This window comes from Nerophis lumbriciformis, linkage group LG02 (genome assembly GCF_033978685.3).
Source record: "Nerophis lumbriciformis linkage group LG02, RoL_Nlum_v2.1, whole genome shotgun sequence".
Classification (NCBI taxonomy): Eukaryota; Metazoa; Chordata; class Actinopteri; order Syngnathiformes; family Syngnathidae; genus Nerophis; species Nerophis lumbriciformis.
The window spans coordinates 17,068,803-17,080,661 of NC_084549.2; the positions used below are offsets into that span (position 1 = coordinate 17,068,803).

At 39.8% G+C, this 11,859-nt stretch overlaps 1 protein-coding gene across 4 annotated transcripts in view; it reads left to right on the forward strand.

Moving 5' to 3' along the window:
* The window catches only part of LOC133595761 (uncharacterized), a 68,865-nt gene extending 57,572 nt beyond the window's left edge, over window positions 1–11,293 (forward strand). For 2 of the 4 annotated variants that reach the window (XM_061948659.1, XM_061948739.1), the window contains exons 14-16: window positions 1,395–1,497; window positions 1,568–1,672; window positions 9,310–11,293. In XM_061948659.1, the coding sequence (XP_061804643.1) occupies window positions 1,395–1,497; window positions 1,568–1,672; window positions 9,310–9,732 (631 nt within the window). In that variant the 3' untranslated portion in view covers window positions 9,733–11,293. Of the gene's footprint in view, window positions 1–1,394; window positions 1,498–1,567; window positions 1,705–9,309 lie in introns of all 4 variants that reach the window. The other 2 variants (XM_061948584.1, XM_061948796.1) reach the window with 2 other exon arrangements.
* The last annotated feature ends 566 nt before the right edge of the window (window positions 11,294–11,859 follow it).

Here is an 11,859-nt window from a genome sequence, read left to right on the forward strand (position 1 = left end):
TTATATGTTCCATTGAAAATATAGAACATTACACACGGCGCTCAAAAGTCTTATCAAAATGTTTTAGTACGACTTTGATAAGCTATGAAGCCGCACCGCTTGATGGATTGTACTTTGCTTCAACATACGAGTATTATTATGGTGTGTGTACTATAAGGTAAGACATATTATCTGGTGTTTGTTTCGCAATATTATGCAAAAGCAACTTTCCTTACCTTCTGGTACCTGCTGATCTGTATTTGGGATCTGCATAAGTGCTGAAAAATTGTGCCCGTCCGCCTTTATGTCCGTCCCGACACCGTAGTCGATAAGCTTCTTCTTTTTCTCTATCTTCTTGTTATGGGACATTCATCCTCTGCTGTTGTAATTTCTAATATAAAGTAGTGTAAAGTTCTTACTTATATCTGTCAGTAAACTCGCCATAAAAGCGCTAAAACATACCGGTGTAGTGAGTTTACATTATTCACCCAAAGAACTTTAGTTATTAAGAGTTCCGGTCGGACGGTTTTTCATGGGACACATTTGCGGCGTTGTTGTTTCACTAGTGAGCCACGGATGAGGAGATGCTGCTCCGTTATTGATTCAAGTAAAGTCTGAATGTCATTAAAACAGTTAGATCCATCTTTTGACACTTCTTCCACCCCCGTCCTTGCACGCTACACCGCTACTGGAGGTGGAGCCATGTAAATAAGACCGCCCACCAAACGGCGCATCCTGAAGAGACTGCCACAAAGCGGCTTGAAGATGATCTGTAAAACATCATCTATGCAACATTTTGACCAAAGAACTACCATTACATGTTATGTAGACTACAAGGAAGTGTTTTACATTTAGAAAAAAATAAAATAATATGACCCCTTAAATGCGCCCTATAATCCAGTGCGCCTTTTGTATGAAAATAGACCTGATTAGACCCGCTCATCAGCAGTGAAATAATAACTACCGGAAAATACTGTATCCCAAAATCAAATATCTGCTGTAAAGGATGTTGATTCTCCGGAATATACAAAATAAGAATAATAGCTCCTTAGCTTGTGTGGCCTTCAAAACAATTCAGTTGAATATCCCTGATTTAGAGGAGCGGCTCCACACTGTGTATGGAGACACATAATTAGCTTCTCGCTACTTCTCAAAATAAATAGTGTCAGCCAGAGGGGATTGGAATTAACATGCATTAAATGGCAATGGCAATCACATACTTTATTCACGGAACTCGGGCGACGCTCAAAATTACGTTTTTAATCAACTTATGGGAGTGCGTTCGCAGCCGTGAAACTCTGAACACTGTGAACCGAGGACCTCTATTCCTTAGGTATCAGTTAAGCTAATTGAAGCACAATATTTGACAAAGATGCTTGATGACTTGTGCTTTTCTTACATTTTTTCAATTGCAGGTATGGCGAGATCGATAGTATCCGTGTGCTGCATGAGCGCTTTTGTGCCTTTGTCAATTTCAAAGATGCAAACATGGCGGCCCGTGCCATGGAGAGACTAAATGTGAGTACTTCATCGGTTGTTCTGTGTCATTTCCTGCTGTCATGATGACTCACAACTGACCTCCCCCCAGGGTTATATAATTGAAAACACACGTTTAGTGGTGCGCTATCCTGACCGCCGGCCTCAGAGAGTCCTTCCCACGCCACTCAGGACCTGCCTCTCTGTCACGCAGCAGGCAGGTGCTACTGCTGATGCTGCCGCCGCTGAGTAAGATCCACTTCATTGCATCACAGCACCTTTTGTGTTGTTTTGATTAGTATTGTCACGCGATAAAGACGATATAAATTTGGCAGAGCTTTTAATGCTATCGCTAGATCGTGGTAACACATGTTGATGACACAGTCTGGCTGTGTTCTAGCCACAAACGCAATGTAGCGGCTTACTTTAAAAATCACTAATACTGGCCCCCATGGCAGCAAATAAACTGTTTCTTACAAGTACATTATCACTGGAGGACCAGACTACAATGAATAGCTAAACATGGGACATTACACACCATAGGACAGTAGTCGGCAACCTTTACCAGTCAAAGAGCCATTTTGACCAGTTTCACAAATTAAAGAAAACAATGGGAGCCACAAAAATCTTTTGAAATTTAAAATGAAATAACACTGCATACAAAGTTTTTTTTGCTTTGTGCAAGGGTCTCAGACACGCGGCCCACACCTTAATATGATAATTGAATGTTGGTGCGGCCCGCGGGTTTCATAGGAATGGCGCTTGACAGCGTCATACTTGCCAACCCTCCCGATTTTTCCGGCAGACTAAGAATTTCAGGGCAACTGTTCTCTCGAACGTGCCGTGATGATACAGCATTTAGCGCCCGCTACAACCAGCGTGCCGGCGCAGCCACACGTTGTATGGGGCTTCTGCTTGCACACGTAGGTGACAGCAAGGCATACTTGGTCAACAACCACACAGGTTACACTGACGGTGGCGGTATAAAAAACTTTAACACTCTTACTAATAATGCGCCACACTGTGAACCCACACCAAACAAGAATGACAAACACATTTCGGGAGAACATCTGCACCGTAACACAACATAAACACAACAGAACAGATACCCAGAATCCCATGCAGCCTTAACTCTTCCGGGCTACATTATACACCCCCGCTACCAAACCCCGCCCACCTCAACCAACGCACAGGGGGGGGGGGGGGGGGGGGGGGGGTGATGTGTGAGGGGTTGGGGTGGGGGCGGGGTTTAGTGGTAGCAGGAGTGTATAATGTAGCCCGGAAGAGTCAGGGCTGCATGGGATTCTGGGTATTTGTTCTGTTGTGTTAAGGTGCAGATGTTCTCCCGAAATGTGTTTGTCATTCTTGTTTGGTTTTGGTTTAAAGTGTGGCCCATTATTAGTAAGAGTGTTAAAGTTGTTTTATATGGCCACCGTCAGTGTAATATGTGTGGCTGTTGACCAAGTATGCTTGCTGTCACTTACGTGTGCAAGCAGAAGATGCATACAACAAGAGGCAGAGCTGGCACGCTGTTAATACATATTATAGAGGGCGCCAAATGCTTTACCATCATGACACGCCCTTGTTATTATTATAAGGGTGAAAATCGGAGAATATTAATCCTGAAAGTTTTCTGTGAGAGGCACTGAAATATGGAAGTCTCCCGGGAAAATCGGGGGGGTGGCAAGTACGCAGCTGAGCCGCATCAGAGTGATCAAAGAGCCGCATGCGGAGCCGCGGGTTGCCGACCCCTGCCATAGGAGGATACAAAAAAAAAGCATAGCTAACCGCTAATCTACAATGCAAAATATACAATTTGCGATGCAAATATCGACAATGACAACACCAAGTATAGTCTCAGTATGAAGATGATACGACAGTCATTAGATCAAATGTTTTTATTATCAGAAAAATTGTTTTGTTGTTGTTTACAAACTTGGGCAAAAAAGAGTCAATTGTATTTTTTTGCTTTTGCTTAGTTATTTTGACTTTACTATAAATATTGTATGCAATAAAGTAGAATAAGGAAATCATTTCAATAATCGATATTGTCGGAGTACAGTTGTGATCAAAAATGTTATCATTTAATGATCCTGGAAATTTGAAGTATGTACCTTGCATAACCAATACTGCCCCTCTAACTACCGTATTTTTCGGACTATAAGTCGCAGTTTTTTTCATAGTTTGGCCGGGCTCCAGTGCGACATATATGTTTTTTTCATTTTTTATTATGCATTTTCGGCAGGTGCGACTTATACTCCGAAAAATACGGTACTTGGTTTTGAAACGATGCTCAAATTTGTAGTATCGCCCCAAACTAATGTAAAGTATCGAACAGAAGAATAAGTGCTTATTATTATTATTTTAACAGAAGTGTAGATATAACTATGTTACAACAGAAAGTAATCAGATATTAACAATACATTAGCAAGTAGATATATTTTAGTTTAGATAAAATAATACAACTGGCAATGATGCAATATGTGACTGCAAACTTCAGCAGTCAAATTAGCCGATTCATATGGTTGTATTATTATTATTTATATGCCAAGTAATATGTTGTGCTATGTATCGCAAAAGTCTGCAATTTACTGTATACAGTGCATCGAAAAGTTGTTTACAGTGCTTCACTTTTTCCACATTTTATGTTACAGCCTTATTCCAAAAAGGAATAACTTCACTTTTGTCCTCAAAATTCTACACACAATAACTCGTGACAATGTGAAAAAGCTTCTTTTAGATTGTTTTGAAAATTTACAAAAAACAAACAAAACTAAGAAATCACATGCACATAACAGCCTTTGCCATGAAGCTCAAAAGTGAGCTCATCCTTTTTCAACCGATCGTTCTTTAGATGTTCTTACAGCTTAATTGGAGTTCACATGTGCTAAATTGCAGTTGGTTGGACATGATTTGGAAAGGCACACACATTTCTATATATAAGGTCCCACATGGCAGAGCACAAATCAAGAATGAAGTCGAAGGAATTGTCTGTAGACCTCCGAGACAGCATTGTCTCGAGGCGCAAATCTGGGGAAGGGTACATTAAAATATCTGCTGCCTTGAAGGTCCCAATGAGCACATTGGCCTCCATCATCCGTAAATGGAAGAAGTTTGGAACCACCAGGACTGGGTTATGTCGAATATAGCAGCTTCCTCTCGAAAAAAATGTACCAGTTGCGTAACACGATAGTGGGGTCTATTGAATTACAGCTTTAAGTTTCGGAACGCCGATTTGGATATCAAATAACACTACCACTGTAGAATTTCTGTTACTGTATTACCTCCGTCAATTAATTTGTTTTTGCCAGGGTGTTTGTTAGTTAGTAACATAATATGGACTGATTCTGATCATATTTTCAGAAAATGTCCGAAATAGGTCCTGCAACAAGTGTTTTTCTAGTTTTTGTTATTCATAAATGAGTTTGTCAAAGCACTTACATTGTTGAAAGTCAGCGTACAGTGTAGACAAGCAACCATCCATGCATTTTATGTTAACCTCTTAAGGCCCAAGCTGTATGTTTACATGCTTTTTTTAATTTCTCTTTGCTATATGGGCTTATTGGACCCTAATTAGAATTAAAAACTAAGAATCATCCTTTTATATGATGTATTTCGTCCATAAGTAACAAACGTGTACTTCATGTTTAGTGACATGCTGATTCTTATTTTTACACTTCCCCCCCCCCCCAAATTCCATTGTATGTTATACTCTTCTGACACCACCAGATGGCAGTATAAGTGTCCATAAGGGCCATAAGACCCCAGTTCAGTAGTGTAGACAATTTTGGAAATAAGAGATAAAAGGTGCTGTTCACGCATGTGGCCACTAAGGCCTTTAGAGGTTCAAGGTTCATACTGTTTTTGTTGTAGTTTGTTTCCTGTTTTCCAAAATAATGCTAAAAATAACCACAATATTAAGGTTTTGATGCCTATCGAAACAGAGGGCCTCATATCTAGATCTGATCTATGGCCTTCTGCTTGATTGATTGATTGATTGAGACTTTTATTAGTAGGTTGCACAGTGAAGTACATATTCCGTACAATTGACCACTAAATGGTAACACCCGAATAAGTTTTTCAACTTGTTTAAGTCGGGGTCCACTTAAATTGATTCATGATACAGATATATACTATCAGATATATACTATCATCATAATACAGTCATCACACAAGATAATCACATTATTTGATTATTAACAATCCGGGGAGGGTGTTAGTTTAGGGTTGTACCTGCCTGGAGGTGAACTTTTATTGCGGTTTTGAAGGAGGATAGAGATGCACTTTATTTTATACCTGTTGGGAGCGCATTCCACATTGATGTGGCTTAGAAAGAGAATGAGTTAAGACCTTTGTTAGTTCGGAATCTGGGTTTAACGTGGTTAGTGGAGCTCCCCCTGGTGTTGTGGTTATGGCGGTCTTTTAAGGAAGTAGTTTGACATGTACTTCGGTATCAGGGAGGTGTAGCAGATTTTATAGACTAGGCTCAGTGCAAGTTGTTTTACTCTGTCCTCCACCCTGAGCCAGCCCACTTTGGAGAAGTGGGTAGTAGTGAGGTGGGATCTGGGGTGGAGGTCTAGAAGTAATCTGACTAGCTTGTTCTGGGATGTTTGGAGTTTAGATTTGAGGGTTTTGGAGGTGCTAGGCTACCAGGAGGTGCATGCGTCATCGAAAAAGGGTTGAACGAGAGTTCCCGCCAGAATCCTCATGGTGCTTTTGTTGACCAGAGAGGAGATTCTGTAGAGAAATCTCGTTCGTTGGTTGACCTTTTTGATTACCTTGGTTGCCATTTTATCACAGGAAAGATTAGCCTCTAGAATGGAACCTAGGTAGGTGACCTCATCCTTCCTGGTGATAACTATGTCACCCACTTTTATAGTGAAGTCATTGACTTTCTTAAGGTTGATGTGGGACCTAAATAGGATGGATTCCGTTTTACCCAAGTGTATGGATAGCTTGTTGTCAGCGAGCCAGGTGCATGTTCTACAGAGTTCAGCACTGAGGATTTTCTCCACCTGTGACTTGTCCTTGTCTGATACCAGCAAGGCCGAGTCATCCGCAAACCAGAACAAACAAGAACAATTCACAGTCGCATGCCTATTGTAGCTGAGATAGGCTCCAGCGCCCCCCGCGACACCAAAAGGGAATAAGCGGTAGAAAATGGATGGATGGATGCCGATGACAAGTCGTTTATGTATATGCTGACCCCTGTTGGCTAATGGCATGTACTGTACGATGAATATTCCTGTTTTAACGGTGTTTAAAACAAAAATGTAAATTTAGAAGATACAATGAATGCAATATAATTTAAAATGAGGAGTACAAGGAGTTTACACGAAGGAGCTGCTTTCCATGGGTATTTTGTTCAAGGAAAATAGCTAAAATATTTGGGTTTGTGCGAATGCGCGCGCATGCTCAGTCTTTTCTTTATTTTTTTCATTTATTTGATTGGGACAGTGCACATAAATCAACACTTGAATAAACTGTGTAAATGCGCCGGACTTAGCATAAATGCTCATTTTCAGCTGTAGTCCCAAGGCAGGTTTGTAAAATAACACAGTGAGACACATAGGGATGGCGTGGCGCAGTGGAAGAATGGCCGTGCGCGACCCGAGGGTCCCTGGTTCAATCCCCACCTAGTACCTGTTGTGTCCTGAGCAAGACACTTCACCCTTGCTCCTGATGGGTGCTGGTTAGCGCCTTGCATGGCAGCTCCCTCCATCAGTGTGTGAATGTGTGTGTGAATGGGTAAATGTGGAAGTAGTGTCAAAGCGCTTTGAGTACCTTGAAGGTAGAAAAGCGCTATACAAGTACAACCCATTTAATTTATCATTTACATAAAACTTTAAAGCCACGATGATAGAAATAAGAACCAAATAAATAAGACATCATAAAACAGACAAGACAATAGACCAGGACAGACAATTCACTCACAGCTTCAAATACGCTGGACAGAAGCCCGCTGGAACAGGCTGGAGTGTTTAATGGTTTAATGTCTGATTTATTTTTAGCCAGTGTTTAAGTTTTTGTTTTTTTGAAAAGTGGATAGTTATCACAGTCTCTAATGTGTGTGGGCAACTTATTCCAGGATTGCGTTCTTTTTACAGAGGTGATCATTTGACCGAATTTTGATCTACGTCTTGGTTTTTGAATGATTGAGACTTTTATTAGTAGATTGTACATATTCCGTACAATTGACCACTAAATGGTAACACCCGAATAATTTTTTCAACTTGGGGTCCATGTTAATCAATTCATGGTATAAATATATACTATCAGCATAATACAGTCATCACACAAGTTAATCATCAGAGTATATACTATGTCAATTTAGCAAAAGTGTATTTATTAAACCGTTATTAAGCAGTGGCACAAACATTCATGTCATTTCCAAAACAGAAAGTGCAAGATTGTCAGAGACATTTTAAAACAAGCTATTAGTGCACTTTTGTGCATGACGTCACTAAGATGACTTATCAAAACAACACTAAATTAAAGTGCACTTTTTGTACAGAACGCCACTACAATAGTTTAAAAACATGATGTCACACAAGATATTTCAATAAGTGTCAAATAAAAATGAGCTGCATAATAGGAAATCAAATAGTGTATGTCCTTCGCTATGTGGTAGGTTCCTGCGGACATTATCTCCTTTTGTCGTGCACTCTTTTTTTCATACGGTGTTGATGTGGAAATGTTTGCTTCGGCATTTTGTTAGTGTGGCACCGAACGGAGATGTTGACATGTGGAGTACGCACTCTTGATTCTCTCGCGGGTGACTTTTCAAATGATGCTACATATTAGCAGTAATGCTACTTTTTGTAGAAACGCTTTTGCCCCACACTTGACAAATTACGGTTGTCTGTTCGACATATTCCCACTTGAAGCCAAACCACCGCCAGACGATGGACCCCCTGCTGTTTTTCTTGGGAATTAATTCTTCCTTCATTTGTTACCAGATTCGCACATTCTTTCTCTCGTATTACCAATCGCACCACAGCTAACGTCTCTGCGCCGCAAGGGTGTATACCGCATTTTTCGGAGTATAAGTCGCTCCGAAGTATAAGTCGCACCGGCTGAAAATGTATAATAAGAAGGAAAAAAACATATAAGTCGCACTGGAGTATAAGTCTCATTTTTTGGGGAAATGTATTTGATAAAACCCAACACCAAGAATAGACCTTTGAAAGGCAATTTAAAATAGTGAACAACAGGCTGTTTAAGTGTACGTTATATGACGCATCAACTGAGAACGTGCCTGGTATGTTAACGTAACATATTATGGTAAGAGTCATTCAAATAACTATAACATATAGAACATGCTATACGTTTACCAAACAATCTGTCACTCCTAATCGCTAAATCCCATGAAATCTTATACGTCTAGTCTCTTACGTGAATAAGTTATATAATATTATTTGATATTTTACGGTAATGTGTTAATAATTTCACACATAAGTCGCTCCTGAGTATAAGTCGCACCCCCGGCCAAACTATGAAAAAAAACTGCGACTTATAGTCCGAAAAATATGTGACGTATGTCGTGACTGTATGTGACGTATGTAAGAAGGTGCGCTTGCTGTCTGTGAGAAGGAGACACAAGAAAGAGTGGGAAGAGCCTGTAGTGTAATGCCAGCAGTTAAAAGCAACTGCGTGAGAACGTATACTCGAATATCACGATATAGTCATTTTCTATATCGAGACAATCCCGCGATATATCGCGTATATCGATATATCGCCCAGCCCTAGCTGTAACATAACATATGGAAAAAGTGATATACTGAATACTTTCCGGATGCACTGTTGTTAGGTCTTATCGCCCTTCCCTAATTGTCCCCCCTCCTCTTTGCAAAGATCTCGGCGGCGAGGCCCCATCAACGGAGACGAGTGTTACTTCTGGAGAACCACCGGCTGCCATTTTGGAGACCAGTGTCGCTACAAACACGTTTCCGATCAGAAAGGCAAGGACAGGAAGCCGTGGCAGCCTTAGAAAACTCCCTAGTCGTTTACAGGAAACCAGGACGCAACCGTCGAAAGGACTTGGCCAGTACCGAGTGGACCAGTTTCTGTCGACTAGAAATAACTTGGACCAGACTTAGAGACAAGGTCAGTGTCAAACCCTCGAATGCAGGAGGTGTCACCATCGGGACTGGATTGTCACTCAGAAATGAGGTGACTTTTGCAGCCGTGACACATGGTGACCTCCCCCTGCCCGAAACCTCGCAGTCCAGTGAAATGTTTTGTACGAGTTGCTGCAGTGACCACATGGTTTACTAGAATTCTGTCCGTTCATAAAGTACACAGGAGTGTTGAGACCACGCTGAAGGAGAAGAAACGTAATACAAATGTTATATAAGGTACTACAGTTGCAAGTGGAAGAGAATAACGTTCGTTATAGTTGTGAAAAAATCACAACATACCAGCAAGATTCTCGTAAAATTATATTTTTCATTGTCGTCGTGTAACTTTTAAGAAAACATTTCCCCCCCAATACTTTATTTTCATAAAACGACAACGTCCCTCTCATAAAATCCGGATTTTTTTATTTTACGATTCAAACTTTTGTTGTCTATTTTTTTACATTTCAGTTTCATTCTCAAAACCGTTTTATCCCGGAATATTCCGACAACGCTAATTTGTTTCCTGACAATATTCCCATTTTCTACTTGTAAAATGCAAACGTTAGTGCTGGTAATACTCCAACTCTATCCTCATAAAATGGTTAAATTTTTCTGGCAATATTTGTCATTAAAGAAAAGATCTTTGCGCTGTTTTTACTTTATTCTTGTTAAAATGGCTATTTTCTTGTGACATTTCAAGACTTTATTGGCATACCTTTGTCAGTAATAATTAATCCAGGACTATGCTCATTTTTTTCCTTTTGCGTGTGGCCTTAACAGTTCTTTGTATTGAAGCCAACAACGGACGAAACGTTGAGAAGTAGTTTGAACTTGTGCTGTACTTAAAACTGTCATTGCAATCTGTCAGTCAGTCAGTCGCCCGCTTTTTTGGACATTTCTCTGGGAAAATTCCATATTTTTCTTGAGCAAGTAAAATGATGAGAACCCAACGCAGCACTGTACTTAATGGGAAAAACACAACTTTAGACTGGTGCCCTTTTAATTTTTGGATAGTTTAGTATTGAAAACCAATCCGTGCCAAATCTATGCAAAAGAAAGCATGCATGCCTAATTCACTTACTTTTTCGGATGATGTCCTTAAAGAAGTGTTGAATAGCTATGTTTGTGATTTGTCAGTATTTCAAAGAACCAAAGAATCCGGTTGTTTTGCTCTAAAACAGCCGTGGTAATTTCCGAAGTATCGACACTAGTGCTTTTAAAATGGGCGTCATCCAAGAGAGCCTTACTGTATGTCAACACTACATTCATAAGTAATAGTGACAGTATTTATTTGTGTATTTATACCTTTTCACCCCCCCTTGTTTTATTTAGTGTGCTGTCACGTTACACAAATCCTGTTTAATCTTTGTTTGCAGGCACTAATTATGCCAATACTGTATGTGCCACTTCTCCTTAAAAGAAGCATTTAGCCACCAATCTGCGGCTGCACTTGATGATTCAGTACGTTTATTTCATTCTGGGGGGCTTGAAAAATACTTTTAATGTCAGCTGCACACTTTTTCTTTTAAAATTTGACATTTCCTGGCTTCATTTCGCTCTTCTTTTATTTCGTTTTGTTCGTAAGTGTTATATCTGGAAAAGCATTTTTTATTTGCAACGCAGCACGTTAGTAACTTGAGCACTGCAAATAGTTGTTAATGTATCAAAAATGTTGTATTATCATCACTGCACTGCAATAAAGAGTATTTTGTATTTAATACACGTTTGTTTTCAAACCCCCTTTTTTTATGTTTTTCTCAGCATTTTCTCTGCTGATTATTAACTGGAAATTATTTGGTTTTAGTGCATGTAAATTGTCTTCCTTCCACAAGGCGGCGGTGTTACACATGTTCTTCAACTCACCCGGCCAAAAGGATGGATTTTTTTCCCTCTGCCTGACCCATCCAGGTCGTTCCTGGCACTCCCACTCGGTCATGTTCATGTCCAACTGTTGTCGTTATCCAGCCTAACAATGACCAATACAGAGAGTATATACAGGTAAAAGCCAGTAAATTAGAATATTTTGAAAAACTTGATTTATTTCAGTAATTGCATTCAAAAGGTGTAACTTGTACATTATATTTATTCATTGCACACAGACTGATGCATTCAAATGTTTATTTCATTTAATTTTGATGATTTGAAGTGGCAACAAATGAAAATCCAAAATTCCGTGTGTCACAAAATTAGAATATTACTTAAGGCTAATACAAAAAAGGGATTTTTAGAAATGTTGGCCAACTGAAAAGTATGAAAATGAAAAATATGAGCATGTACAATACTC